Below are 15,668 nucleotides of genomic sequence, written 5' to 3'. Positions count from 1 at the left end.
CATTGTGTCATCAGGGGGCATTGTGCTGGTGTAAAGTGGCATTGTGTCATCAGGGGGCATTGTGCTGGTGGAAAGTGGCATTGTGTCATCAGGGGGCATTGTGCTGGTGGAAAGTGGCATTGTGTCATCAGGGGGCATTGTGCTGGTGTAAAGTGGCATTGTGTCATCAGGGGGCATTGTGCTGGTGGAAAGTGGCATTGTGTCAGCAGGGGGCATTGTGCTGGTGTAAAGTGGCATTGTGTCAGCAGGGGGCATTGTGCTGGTGTAAAGTGGCATTGTGTCAGCAGGGGGCATTGTGCTGGTGGGAAGTGGCATTGCGTCAGCAGGGGGCATTGTGCTGGTGGAAAGTGGCATTGTGTCAGCAGGGGGCATTGTGCTGATAGAAAGTGGCATTGCGTCAGCAGGGGTCATTGTGCTGGTGTAAAGTGGCATTGTGTCAGCAGGGGGCATTGTGCTGGTGGGAAGTGGCATTGCGTCAGCAGGGGGCATTGTGCTGGTGGAAAGTGGCATTGTGTCAGCAGGGGGCATTGTGCTGGTGTAAAGTGGCATTGTGTCAGCAGGGGGCATTGTGCTGGTGGAAAGTGGCATTGTGACATCAGGGGGCATTGTGCTGGTGTAAAGTGGCATTGTGTCAGCAGGGGGCATTGTGCTGGTGGAAAGTGGCATTGTGTCAGCAGTGGGCATTGTGGGCGTTTTTTATAAGTGCCAGCATTTAAAGCATTGAGAATATTGTGACTGCCATATAAAGCCAATGTAGCTGCCCTGTCTGACATGTCAAGACAGGTGACATATACGGTGCACAGCCTGAGAGGCTCGGACCTGTATCCTGCACGCAGATAAAACTTATACCAGGCGCTGTCACATGAAAATGCAAAGTGCACAGCCTCAGGGCACGGACCTGTATGCTGCACACAGATAAAACTTATACCAGGTGCTGTCATATGATAATGCAAGGTGCACAGGCTCAGGGTCTGTATCCTGCACACAGACACCTTTCATCTGCTATCAGTTGCTTGCACTTGAGAACGTGCTCTTTAAAGCCTGAAATGCGTCATCCTGTTCTGCTAATAAAAAGGTTTATCAAGATTTACTCGACTGTGTCGTATATTCGAATGGAGGTAGTGTTCAAGACCCTGGGTCTTCCTGTTTCTGCTAATAAAGAGCATTATGCCTGCCATAAGGGACATTGTGGCAGTCATGTGGAGCATCTCTCACTGTCTTCGGGGGTATGAGGTGTAAAAAAAAAATGCAAGGAGACAAAGTTTTCTGCGTGGCATACTAGGTATTATACATGAGACAGGTGGGAAAGACAAGTAAAATACATGACATGACTATAACTGTATGATGTGATGTCCTAGAGGTCAAGTTCCTACCAGTCAAAAAGTGACAGAATATTTTATAAATGTACCATACCATCATATTCTATGGTAGGACCATCACTTTAAAGGGGTTCTTCAGGGAGGGTTTTAGTAGTTACTTCCCCTAGGTTCTATTAGAGAGACAATACAGGTATTTGGGCTGGACCGTGTTGCAGAAACTTTGCTTTTGTTGTTGCAAAAAAAGCCGCGTTTCCGCAACGTGTGGCCTTAGCCTAAGTCATGTGATCAGAACCAGAGTCACTCCAGTCTCCCAAGTGACATCACTGAGTGCCGGTTTTGATCACGTAACCCTGGATCAGAACTAGCCCAGAAACCCATGGTTCATCCACAAGGAGTATTGAAACCGCTCCTGGAGAACCCCTGAACACGCCCCCTATATTTTGACAGTCCTTTATCAGTTCTGTATTTACCCATAGGTGGTAACAAATGGATATTGTAGGAGGTTGAGGCCTTGGTCTAGTCAGCCATGTTGTTCTTAGCCAGCCATTTTACAACTCTCAAGAAAAGTCATCTTTGATCCTTTGTTTCTGTAATTCTGAATGCTTAATGTATTCTTCCGATAAATGTAGAGGTATTAAGTAATAAATCTTAAAACATGTCTTAAGTAGTGCCAGTGGATGAGTGCCAGTGTGGGCTCCATTAGAGGAGAACATGACCTCAAGGGCTAATAGTATTGTCAAAGTGTTAGATTTATATATTAGATGGTGCTAGATGTTGACGGGTTTACGGCATGACTAATTTATGTATGTTTGTCGGGGCACACAGAACTGTACCTGTGTTACCACATCTCTAATAGGTGCTTTTGTCGAGATATAGAAAAGTGGTTGGTAGATATTGAGTACACCATGACGCGATGTCTCCGGGAGGATTAGGGACATAACCCCTTTTACCAGGAGACATCATTTATCAAGTTACACGTCTGAACGAGTCAAACGGTGAATATAATACCTACATATTAACAAATAGGTGTTGTGATATGTGTGAACCATAGTTGGAATTACTGCAATAGTATACAAACCCATTGCAAGAAAATCTAGGTAGAGCCGCACCCATTGTACTGTCCAGGCTGTGCGTATTACATAACGAACCTGTCACATATTCTTTAATCTACTCCATTGCTTGTCTCTAAGAGATCGAGATACGCACTGGATGTTGGCTATTTTTCCTAGGCCCAACACTGAGCCTGAACCCATCTAAGGTGCTGTGAGTCTTTGCCGGACTACTGTCCTGTGAGGTAGGGACTCACAGCATCATAGTCTGAGACCAGGCTCAGTGTTTGGTCTACATAATAAGACTGTCTGCATCTCAAAGCCCAGAACCTGGCCTGGTAGCTTTCTGCTCAAAAACATTTGTTCACAAGCCTGCTTTTGTATGTTTTAGAGTATTATTTACGCAGGGGCGTAGCTATAGGGAGTGAGGGAGCAGTCGTTACCGGGCCCTGGACCCTGAAGGGGCCCTATAGAAATCTCTGCTACATAAAACATACCACTATTCTAAATGCCTTTAGGTCAAGACTAGTGTTGATTCGAATAGTAGATTTGAATACCTCGCTCCATAGGAATGCGTGTTAGCGGCCGGTGCTGCCGACCGGCGCTTAACCCCTTGGTGTTCGGCCACTTACATGCATTCCTATGGGAGCGAGGTATTCCAAACTATTCGTCGCATACTATTCGCTTATCTCTAGTCAAGACCACAAAGTTACTTTGGCTGCGGCATCCCAATATTACAGGGTATGGCTACATTCATAACCAGCATTTTAAAGACTGGTGTTCAATACTCCAGTCTTCACAAGTATTCCTAAATGTGCAGCATATTCTGAAGCCATTTCATGATGGCAGAACCGGGGCCTTATAGGAGACGTGACAGGCAAGTGTGTAGGGGCACTGGGGTGTCATTATAGTGTATGTAACGGCACTAAGGCGACATTATACTGCGTGTGAGGACTAAGGAGGCAGTGTGTGGGCTCACTATGGGGCAATATATTTTATGTAATGGCAATAAGATGGCATTATACTGTGCGTGGGTGGAATAAGGACGCAGTATACTTTGTGGGAGCACTAAGGGGCAGTATACTATGTATGGGGAGGAGTAAGGAGGCAGTTTACTGTGTGTAAGGGCACTACGGGGGCAAAATACTGAATGTAGGGGCACTAAGATCGTATTATATTGTGTGTGGGAGACTAAGGAAGCAGTATACTGTGTGGGGATACTATGGAGGCAATATACTGTATGTACAGGCACTATAATGTGTGTGGGAGGGACAAAGGAGATAATATACTATGTGTGTGGGCACTATGGCGGAATATACTGCGTGGGTGGACTAAAGAGTATACTATGTGTGTGGGTACTATGGAGGCAATATACTGCATGTACAGGCACTAAGATGGCATTATACTGTGTGGGGGGGGGGATGGGACAAGGAGATAATATACTATGTGTGTGGGCACTATGGCGGAATATACTGTGTGGGGTGGACTAAAGAGGAGTATACTATGTGTGGGGGTACTATGGGGGAAACATACTGATGTAGGAGCACTTAGGTGGGAGAGACCAAGGTGGCAGTATTAGGGAGGCCCCCAGACATAACATTGCTTGAGGCCCCTGAAATGCTAGTCCTATAGACATGTTATAATGGTTGTATAGTAAAGAGTAGATCTCCACTGTGCCTATTACTACACTGTGCTGTGAGTGGCCAGACATGAGCTCACAGGGCACTGAGGCCTATCCACATGTGACGTCCACATTCCCATCTGATCTATCCTCTTGCCGCCAGCAATACCCAGCTGCTAATTTTAGCTCCCTTCATACTTCCTATGCAGCATCAGCTGCTTACAGCTTCAGCTCACGGCCAGTCAGCCAATCACCGAGTCGGCGTGCCACATAGCCACGCCTCTTTGCAGGCGTGCACCAATCACAAGCCCGATCCCCGGCCCTGATGGAGCAAAAGGCTCAGTACTAAGCCCCGCCCTCTCGCGCTGTCCCCGGACACTGAACCTGTTCGTTATTGTTGTTATTGCTGGCGCGGGGTGTGGTGACGTCACCGGGTAAGGCCTGCGCTGCTCGGCGGCGCGCGTACACCAGTGCGGGAGCGCGCCAAAGCGTCCCGCCCCGGCCGGACAGTTTCTACAGTGACGGCTGAATAACTTTTCTGAGGCAGTCTGTACCGAGCGGCGACCGGGAGGCGGCGGCGGCGGCCAGGTGTCCGGTATGAAGTTTGTGAGCGCTTGTTGTGGGGAGGGTGAGGTGTCTGGGCCGCGGCTTGGAGAGTCTCGGCGCTGACTGTTTTGTTTCTCTTGACAGAGCCAGTGTGCTGACTGGAAGACATGGACTACCCTGTACCCCGGGGGGAGCTACTGCCGGCGGGGCTACTGGACAGGTAAGGGCACGGGCTGGCTGGGGCTCAGTGCTGTGGTGGATGAGGCTGCAGTGGGACTACATCTCCCAGCATGCCTCGCAGCCTGACTGCCTGGTGTCATGCTTCATGTCAGTAGGATGTGAGTCTTCAACAACTCATTGGAAACTATTATAAACCCTGATGTGAAGTCTCAGTCTGTGGTGACTGTAGTGAGACTACAACTCCCAGCATTCCCTTATGGTGACACTAGTGAGACTACAACTCCCAGCATTCCCTTATGGTGACTTTAGTGAGACTACAGCTCGTGGTGGCAGCTGTCAGGGCATGCTGGGAGTTGTAGTTTCACAATCGTTTGCTGACCTCTGGTCTATGGGAATGTCATTCTTGGCGTGATGTGACTTTTTTTCACCATACGTTGTGCTCTATGTTGTGTCATGGACTTACTATAGGACGGTATAGAAGCTATAGGTGATCCAATGGATACATTCTGCTTTCCAGTAAAAGCTATTCTCCTACCCTCTGGACAACCTGCTGCGGCACACAGCGCCGGTCAATATATTTCCTCCATGACCTCCCTGGCAGTGCCCTCCACTGTGGTGCCCCATCTGTAGATATGGGATCAGTGTTGTACCACTGGTACAATTTGGATGTTGCAATGCAGTAGCACATGAGGCCTGAAGAGGGTTTCCTCACTAAAGGCCCTTATCTATGATCCGCAGAGGCATATGTGTTCACATAGGAAACCCATTACTTGCTGGAGAGTCACGGTGGTCAGACCCCCAGTGATCAGATGTTGTAGAAAGTGGATGTGTTGGAAAAATCCCTTTGGTAGAGGTTGTGTAAAAGTCCCACTTAAGTGAATATAAGCTTCCTTGGTGATCTAAGTTTGTTTTTTTTGCGGGGGGCCATTATATAGATTCAACATTACGGCCAGACCAACTGGTGTAAAACTGACCTAAGAGAGATCATCTAGTATAGGCTGTGCATGAGATGGTTTGGCAATTGCTATTGACTTTTGCTGAATAGGGCCCAGAAATCCGGTCTGTGTGTTGGCCATATTTCCCGTCCTGTGAACTAAACTCGCAGTACGTCAGTAATTTATGATGCTGTGAACTTCAGACCCACATCAGCTCTGCTCTACATCATGTGAGCCCACGAAAGTAGAGCCGCAGTCCTTGTGAAGGTAACACCATCATAGTGATTTACAGTGATGTGAGTTCAGTTCACTGGATCCGCAGTCAGGCCAGGGAATACAGCTGACACATCACACTTATACTCTGAGAAAGCACATCTACTTCTAATCTTGTGCTTATTATTTGGGTATTAGACTTTAGGAAATATTACTATCATTGGACATGGCCTCACCATGCAGATAATTTACTTCCTCTTGCTAAGAAATGAATAATGTTTCCTGATCTTGGGTGAAATTTTTTTTAGACATTTTGATCAGCTTTGGTATTGGGGATGCCTCGCGTTGCTTTTCATTTCACATTTTGTGAAATTCATTGGGCTTATCATAACCTACACCCTAAAACCCTAAGGGCTCGTTCACATCTGCGCCCGGGACTCCGTTCTGCAGGTTTCCGTTTGCTGCACAAAACAGGTTTCGCCGCAGAGAGCTCAAAACGCTCACCGGCGCTCACGGCAGAAGACGGAAACCTAATACGGAGTGCCGACCGCTGGTGTGAACCCAGCGTAATTCGTAATTGAATGTGAATTCAGGTCTGTAATACGGTGCCCAGTTCGGGACAGTTTTGCCATAGTGTTCAGTACAGATGCGGTAATACACACTTTATATCCTTCTAAATGAACTTTACAGAGCGTTGCTATGGGGAATATACTGTGTAAACTGCAATCTGCCGGGACACGCTGCATATTGAAAAAATACACAGTGTGTATGAAAACATCTGTGCGAAATATTAGAGGTGTGAGTATTCTGTAAAATAACATTGGCTCCATAGTCTGCCTAAGGCAAACCCGAGCCGGGGAATTAGTGACTTCTGTCTCCTCTAATCCAACTGCAGTCTCAGCTGTAAGGAGTCAGGACATGTTCTTGGTGTCGTCTTTAAACATTCTGACTGGGACATCTTTCACTTAAAGTGGACTTGTCTCCATTCCTGACATGTTTATTTCAGTAAATTCACAATAACAATTCTGGAGCGTCATTTCTTAGAGCTCTCCATGAGGATATGTTCACACGGAGGAAAAGGTTACGGAAACCTTTTCCGCCGCGTGAATGTTCCGTGCCGCTCGCCGCGACGGAATGCCAATGCAGCACCGAATGAATGGGCCTACACTGGCGCTTGTCTTGAGCTGCAGACGCCGCGACTGATTCAGCCACTGAATCCGTGGCAAGATAGGGCATGTCGCTTTATTTTTCCGCTACTAGCTAGCGGAAAAAAGAAGCGAGCGGCTCCTATTGAAGTCAGTGGGAGACTTTTTTGGCAGCGGCTTTTGAGGCGGATTCCGCGTCAAATCCGCTGCCAAATAAACTGTGTGAATATACCTTTATTACTCCTAAAAGTGTATGAATACATTGACAACTGTCAAAGGGGTGTGTCCTTATACAATGTGGCAGTGTCAGCACTGATAAAACAACATTAGGTGACATGCACACGACCGTCCTCTGTGTGCCGCCCATGTACCGCCTGTGATTTTGTGGCCCCATTCATTGAGGCTAATGAGCGTAGTCTGCAAAACGCACAGGAATAAGACTCGTCTTGAGTTTGACCCCATACACCGGACTCTGAAAATATATGGGGCCATAGAAATGAATGGGTCAGCGTGCTAGCCATGAAAAACAGGGCCAGGGCACTGACTGTGCACACGATTGTGAGAAGGAAGCCTTAGAGTGTGCCGGGCATATGGCCCCATTAGTTTTCATAGGACTGCCTAAAGACTGGTTCACATCTGCGCATGGGTTTCCGTACTGGGAGTCCATTTGGGGAAACCTAATCGGCATAAAAAATTTGGTTACCTTAGGAAACCCACCCAACCCATAGACTATAATGGGGTTTCCACACGAAAAATGCAGAGAGGAAAGTGCTGCTTGTAGGTCTTTTCTCTCCTATTTTTTCACGCAGAGAGGGGACCAAAATGGCCCGAATGCAGATGTGAACCGGGCCTAAGAAAGGCAGAGTGCAGTGATAGTTGTCTCATAGAGTTGAATGCAGCGGCACATGCATGCTTGGCCGACGTCCCAAACAACCAGGAGACTTAGGACTCCTTGTCTTTTCTTCAGTTGGGGTTACCAGTGGTCAGACAACTAGCAGTCAGACACTTCTTTGTACATCACCTTTAAGGGCACTTTGACTAGATTCTAGAGCAGATTTTGAGACTGTTTAATGCCTCAATATCTGCTCCAAAGAACACCCCAAACTTCCCTTCCATTTTGTAATAGGGAGCAGAGACAAACACTTTATATTTTTTCAGCATGCATAAACCAGAAGCGTCATGCTCCATCTCGCTGCAATTTCCGCGGCAGAATCGCTACAGAAGTGGCGGTGCATGGCCTTAGCCTTATTAACCCCATTGTATGAGGACAATTTGTGCCAAAAAACCTGCGGCTTGTTAGTAGTGAAAACTCCTTTAGGCTAAGGCCCAACGGGCCGTAATCGCAGCGCTAAAGCAGAGTTTTCCTCCGCTGACTTTCTCTTCCCATTATATCTACGGGAAAGCCGCCGGCATTTCCGTAGATATAATTGACATGCTGCGATTTGCAAAGCCGCAACGGCTTTGCAGATCGCAGCGTGTCCGCACTGCTTTTTTTTCTGCAATGTGGGGATGGGTTCACATGACTCCCATCCCTTTTGCTTGCTCTGTAAAACTCTGCGGTTTACGTCCCGTGGGGCCCCAGCCTTAAGACTGTGTTTATAGCGTTCATTCTAAAATATATTTGCATGGAATGGCCTGTGACTGCTAAGACCAGGCTGAGCAGTCATGTGTATGTGACATCATCACTTTTCGGAACCTAAACTAAGGGGTGTTAAGAAGGTGGGTTACGTTTTTTCCTTACTGCCTACTCCTCTCGACCAATATGTGCTGGAATCAGTGGATTGGGGCCTATTAACTGATACTAATATCTGTAGTTGGTAGAGGGGGGTGAAAGCTCCTCTTTAAAACCCGTTAAGTGTTGGGGCCGCCTTGTAAGATGGTCTCGGAGTTGTGATTCTCTTCCAAGTCTTTGTATAGTGTTATTTCGTTTCCTGTGTAGGTCGGACTATAACTTTCGGCTTCTCATTTTTTTAAACTTTTGTCCTTTGCATTATTTTTCTTGTTCATAAGCCAAACTAACCTTGTGGTTCAAGCTCTTAAGAAGTTGGCTAGGTTCCTCTTCTTGCTCGGCCTAAGACGTTTACTGAAAAAGAAACTCTTATCTTATAGGTTCTGTGTTCGTCTTATGCTTCAGTCTTAAAGCTACTTTCTCATGCAGATATGGAAAAAAAAAATCTCGTGCCTGGGTCTGGGGCAGCCGTGTGATTCTAGTCTGATCGCCGAATGACTTCATCATCAGAAAATGTCATTAGTCGTGTTCCGACTAGACCTTTGAAATATTATCACGGGTTTCACATGATCCTCTGCAGACGGCAGATTTCTTTATGGTTATATTACGCTTGGGATGTTCCTAGAAGACACGCAACCACTTTCTGCTTTTTGATATGCAAAAACGTTTTGTGTATGGTGGGGACTGTTTCCTTAGAAGTCGGGGTTTTGACAGATTTGATATACCCTACCTTTGGTGTTTTTGGACCTCTTTGCATTCTGTATGTTAGTTATGTGCTAGTAACCAGAACTTACACAAATATCTGCAGTTTCCCTACAGGACACACTTCGTAAGCTTAGGTTTGGTCAGGCAATACCTATGTAAGTTTTGGTAATTGTTTAGCAACTGGCACGGGATTGTCTTGAATCTGCTTGCTCTTGGTTTCCTCTTTTAAAACCTGGCGGACCATCTTCTATGGTAGTATAGTGGCGTTTCCCTGACATGTCAGTACGTAGTAGTAGATTTGACTTATTAGGGCTCATTCACATGGGGCAAGAGGGGGCAGATTTTGAGGCTGAATCCACTTCAAAATCCGCCCCCTCATAATAGAGGTCTAAGTAGATCTCTAACGTTTTTTCCCATTCACAGAAAAAAGAAGCGAGATGCCCTTTCTTTAGGTGGATTCCGCAGCTGATTCAGCCGCATCGTCCGTCTCGCGACAGCACCCTCCGGACTAGGACCACTCATTTGGGCCTAATCCGGAGCGGGAAGCTGCCCAAAAGCGGGACCAAAATACACGGTCACTAGCCCCATTTTATGAACTAGCCCTAGATATTTTTTGCCTGATCATATTTTTTTTTTTGTCCTGATCTGGCAAGAGCTTACTCTACTCTCTCCATGCAGAACACTTGGCTAAAGAAAGCATTCATGTGTATAGAGAGTTGCAAGGAATATCTGCCAATTGAACTATTTGTGGAAAATGGGTCTGCAATAGAGATGAGCGAGTACTGTTCAGATCAGCCGATCCAAACAGCACGCACCATAGAAATGAATGGATGCACCTGGTACTTCCGCTTTGATGGCGGCCGGCCGCTTAACCCCCCCCCCCCCCGCGTGTCGGCGACGTCCATTCATTTCTATGTGAGCGTGCTGTTGGGATCAGCTGATCTGAACAGTACTCGCTCATCTGTAGTCTGCAACCTTGCCACTCTAGCACCACAACTCGTAGCTTTACACTGAGTGGAGCATGCTGGGAGTTGTGGTTTTACAATGTAAAGTATAGGATTAGTTAATAGGTTTATCTCCTACTAACCTCTGCCCGCGACTTTGCCTGCGTGTTGTTGGCGTCATTGATTCGCCCTTATTTAGCAAATTGCTGCCATCGATGGTTTGCCTGCTCCGGCGTTTTGGCAGCTCTTAAGCTGTCCTGCTGCTGAACTTGTTCCTCACTCCGTGGCCGTGATTGTTGCGGCAGCTCACTTGGACGCCATATAATGAGTGTGTTCTTGGTGCCAATGATCCCCGTCAGCTCCGCTTGAAGAGAACTCTGTGACTTCTGGCTTCCTCCAAAGCTCTAGTTGTTTTAGAATTTTGCAACAAATTAGATTTTCTTTTACCTGGCATGGTTAAAAGTAGCAAACTGCCAATTTGGATTAAAGGTGTTTTCCCATCCTGAAGCAGATCAGATAATATGCAAATGCATGTACAGAATCCACTGAGTGTTTACAGAGAGATATAACAGACCTAGCTTTATCAAAAGCTGAGATAAGAGCAGTATAATATAGAATGTGAACATAAATTCATAACAGTCATGAAGCCATGTCATCTACCAGGATAAAAAGTAGCCTATGTTTTAATTGAGGTTACAAACTATCTATGCGTCAAATTCAAATTCGTTCAGCGGATTTTGCGTGATTGAGGAACAAATACCCAAACTATCACATTTATAATATTAGTAGGATTAGTAGGATAGTTTATCATACGATAATCTGACACTTGTATCTACAGCAGATTTACAATACAATCCCGTTGATGTAGGAGCAATAGGAAAAGTAGCATTTTTGTATGTAGCAATCAATATACTGCTACTGTATGGGCAGAAAATGCTTGGGGTGAATGCACTGTAAATTGTGGTGTAAAAAGTGTTTGTGACAGTCCCGTGGGGCACAATTATTAGTTTGTCAGCGTCCTCGTGTGTGTCCTTGTCACATTACTTTCTCTTCCTGTTCTTCACACCATTAATAAACTCTCCGCTACTTCCTCGGGATCCTCTTTCAACGCCACAGCTGGCTCCAACCTCTGTTACTGCCCGAGCCAAGTTTTGTTCTTGTGTGTGTTCTTCCTCATAAAAACACAGGAAAACTAAACACACTCTATGTCATTTCAGCGCCCGTCTTGACTATCAGATTAAAACTAGAGATATTGAAGTTTCCGACGCGCCGATTTTGGCCAACCTTCGCCTATTGTGTGCACTGTAGATTTGTGTTATATTGTATTATAGTGTGTAGCACTAAGGTCTGTAGTCCGGACTATATACAGGCTCCTAGCAAGACGGGCGCGACAGAATGCTGACATCAAAAAGTTGCAAAAGTAGGATTTATTTGCGTAAACATTTTGCTCTCTTTTTATGCCTGTTGCAAAGGCTATTGTAAAATCAGCTTCATTAATCAATGTGAACTTGCACACCTCCATTATTTCAATTACTTTACGTCGGTCATCCTGTCTCACACTGCTAACGGATGTGTCACTAAGGCTATGTTCACATCTGTGATTCTGTCACTGAGTCTGCCTGAAGATCATTGGAGGAAAAAGTTGGACTTTTTTCTCCAACGATTTTAGAGTTAAAGGGATTCTACCATTTTTTTTTTTCTTGTTCGCAAATAGGAATAGCCTTAAGAAAGGCTTTTCTTCTCCTATCTTTAGATGTCTTCTCCGCGCCGCCATTCGGTAGAAATCCGTTTTTTTTTTTCTGTATGCAACTGAGTTCTCTTGCAGCACTGGGGGCAGGCCCCAGCACTCAAACAGCACGGGGGCATCCCCAATGCTGCGAGAGAACTCTCCAGCGCCGCCCCCATCTTCTTCAGGAGCGGCCTTTCTGCGCATCTTCTTCTGGCAGTGGCTCCAAACTTTTAGGCCTTGGGCAGAGCAGACTGCGCATGCCTGCCAGCCACAAGAAAAATGGCCGCTTACACAGTAAGAAAGAAGCCATTTTCTTGTGGCCTGTGGGCATGCGCAGTCGAACATCGCGTAGAACGTTTAATAACTTCTGAGGACCGGAATATTAGACTTTAACAAGGCAAATTTATCAAGTATTCTGCAATAGTTGATGAATTTGGTGCAAACTCTGATGGCTTAGGCCCCAGCAAACTGACTTTAAAAATTTCTCAGTTTCACAAAATATGTAAGGACCTTCAGATATGGAAAATGTCTGCTGAGCTATTGGTGTAGGCATGACCCGCGCTTAAACCTGTACCTTTCGGGGGCAAACAAACATCACTCAACATATGTTTGAGTCTGCCAGAACTAGAAAAACTCAATGTGTCCTTGTATTACTTGGATGGGCAACTATCTGACTAGCCACACTGAAGTAATACTTTTCCCATGTAATGGTTTTCTAAGCTAACCCATGTATACAAGTTTAGATTGCACCAGATTGGCACCGAAGGGTATCCTAGAAGTAGAGGTCACTATTAATGATTGACAACTGGTTGCGTTAAGTCTATATGTCTGTCTGTGCTGCGTAGGGCCATAGACAGTCTTTCTGCCTCCCACCGCCATATGAATTAATCATACAAAACAAATCAAAGCCTCTGAGGTACAGTATGTGCCCATAGCAATGTGTGGACGACGTATTTTGGGTCTCTCATGTATGCATGAGCCATCAGTCAGCGCCTGTATTTTGGAAGCCTTGGTATCCAATACAACATGTATCAGGTTTCTGGGACTCTTCATCATTCGTCACTACTTATATAGTGCATTGATAAGGAGATTTACCATATAGTATATATAGTATATAGTGTTTCCATATAGTGGTGTAATGTGTATTAGAGCAGAGCTTCATCAGAGCCCGGACAAAAACATTCCTGGCAATGTCAAGCCATTGAGTGACAATACAGCCACCTGTTGTATCTATATACTCGGTGGTATGAGCTCAGTAGACAAGAAGCCTGGCATGTCGGATAATCTGCACTGTAATGTAAGGGTGACCTTATTACAAATGGGACCTATATTAGGGCAGGATACGGCATCGGAGGGCTCTACTGCTCAGTCTGCTGTCACTTCATGGGTTATTTCCAATCTCTAAAATTAAAGGGACACAGCATTTAAAAAAAAAAAAAAAAAAAAATTGTACTTTTATTTCCGATTACCTGGAAGCCCATCCCTCAGTAATAGTCGTCATAGTCTCAGGAGTACCAACCCCTGTATTTTTGCCTTGCCTATTCTATCATGATGCTTCCCTGTGCCCCCCTTTTCCCACATAACCTGCTCCCTGTAGCCCCCTCTATCTTAGTAAGGTCACCATGCCACCATTTCTTTCCCCCAGTGATCAGCAGTTGGTGCCTTACAAGGACCTTTGGTGACGACACAAACAAGGTCCTGGACAGTCTATTTTCTGGAACAGGAATTGTGCATGGTTATAGGTACTAGACATGAGTGCCAGCGTCAGCAGTAGCGTATTCTGAAAATCTACCTTGTATAGCTAAAATAAAACAGCTGGGGTGTTGCTTTAACAATTGCATTAGATGATTTTTGTGTGTAGTGTTGTTTCTATATATGCCATCACTAGTAGGTCAATTAAGGATTGGCAGAGGGCCGACGCTGATCAGCTGTTTGACGAGGCTACAGCATTTGGGTGAGCACTGCAGCCACTTCTGTATTGGTCAAGTACAACGCCGTACAATGGCTCTGCTTGGGCTGCCCCATGAGACCCATTACTTGAATGGGATTGAGCTGTGTGAAAGTGATACCACATGGCCTGTGAAGCCGAAGTGCCGCTGCCTCTTCACAGCTGATCTGCAGAGGTCCCGGGTGTCACACATCTACCAACCTTCAATTTATTATCAATCTGAAGGATAGGTCCTCAAATAAAAAGTGCCGGAAAACACTTATAATCGCCTTTATAGAACATTCAGTAAAGTAGGCCAAGTTACTGAAACTGTAATAGGTTCTTGTCTGCCAAGCTGTGGGGCAGGTTAAAAGTTGATCTTGGGAGTGTGGAGTTTTTTTGCGTATATTTCAAAAGTTTGTGAACTGAGCCTCTTGTCGGTAAGGCAAAAAATCTGTACATATTGGGAAAATCCAACTTGTATTTTCTGCAGTGGAGCTGCTACAGAAGTCTATGGCTCAGGGTTAGTCCATTGCCACCTACTGCAGTTTTATTGCTGTTTTTGGTGCCCAAACCACTGCTAGATGGGGCAGGGGGATTGTTCTTTGGTCGCTGACTCCCCTTAAAATCAATGGGGCTTCAGTGTAGGAATGTTTCTGACATGGATTACAGCATAGAAAACGTGCCAAAATTATAAAGATTGTGTGTGAACATCCCCTTTAGTGTTTGTGACTTTTTATCTGCTGGTACAACAGACAAGAGGCAGATTTAGTAATATTGAATTGTGTATTGGGGCTCCACAGGGGCGCACTAGAGCAACTCCTAAGACTTCAGCCTTTCCCTATGAGGCGGTGTAGGCTCTGACAACATGATGAATGGGAGTCATTCTGACTGCTGGAATCTCGGGATGACTTTTCCTCCTAAGGGCACTTTTTCATGGCGCTATTTTCATCCGCAAGAAAGTGGAAGCCAAAACCAAGGGTGGGTTCAAAATATGGAAGAGGTCCAGTTCCACTTCTGACTTTGCCTTAGAATTACTGATGCAAAAAACTGACCAAAATACTGCAGTGTAATAGGGAACCTTGCAAAGTGTGGTAAGGCCATGATTTTCCAGCAACTTGCTGGTGTTTCTGTGGATCCTCTGTCAAGAATCGGTCATCAGCTTTTCTGCACAGATGTCAGAAAGGCCATACAAGAAGTCACTGCTTCATTTTAGGACTTATCTTAGTTTGCACAGGGACTCTGTTGCCTATGGGTGCTGATGCAAACAATCTACAATGTCCATGACTTCTCCAAGATGGCGGCTGTGTCCTCTAAGGTGCAAGCTCTGCGAATGTTCAGCACCAACGCTGATACTGGATTTCACAATTTCCCTGTAGCTGTGTAGCACATGCACTGTACAGGACACAGCAGTCAGCTTGTATACGCCGGTACCTATGGACTGTGGGCTATAGGGCTTCTCATCATTAGTTAAGGCCTGAAGCTTTGTAGTAGTCTCACGGCATTTCTGAAAATCATGCAGAAAATGGACAAGGCCTGATCCTTTATCCTTCTAGCGCACATGAATAAACCTTTACCATGTATTTTTAGATGAGGATCACGCACAGAGCCGTGTCACCAGAACAA

General features: G+C 45.7%; 1 protein-coding gene across 2 annotated transcripts in view; it reads left to right on the top strand.

Moving 5' to 3' along the window:
• The first annotated feature begins 4,393 nt into the window (after positions 1-4,393).
• Positions 4,394-15,668, top strand: part of LOC142184260 (kelch-like protein 13) — a 65,014-nt gene continuing 53,739 nt past the window's right edge. Inside the window, exons 1-2 of one of the 2 annotated variants that reach the window (XM_075259033.1) lie at positions 4,394-4,584; positions 4,680-4,755. In XM_075259033.1, the coding sequence (XP_075115134.1) occupies positions 4,703-4,755 (53 nt within the window). In that variant the 5' untranslated portion in view covers positions 4,394-4,584; positions 4,680-4,702. Of the gene's footprint in view, positions 4,585-4,679; positions 4,756-15,668 lie in introns of those variants that run through there. The other variant, XM_075259031.1, reaches the window with a different exon arrangement.

The sequence above is a fragment of the Leptodactylus fuscus genome, chromosome 11 (assembly GCF_031893055.1).
Source record: "Leptodactylus fuscus isolate aLepFus1 chromosome 11, aLepFus1.hap2, whole genome shotgun sequence".
NCBI classification, from domain to species: Eukaryota; Metazoa; Chordata; class Amphibia; order Anura; family Leptodactylidae; genus Leptodactylus; species Leptodactylus fuscus.
Note: the sequence above shows the minus strand (reverse complement) of the source record. Positions and strands in the feature narration are given on the sequence as shown.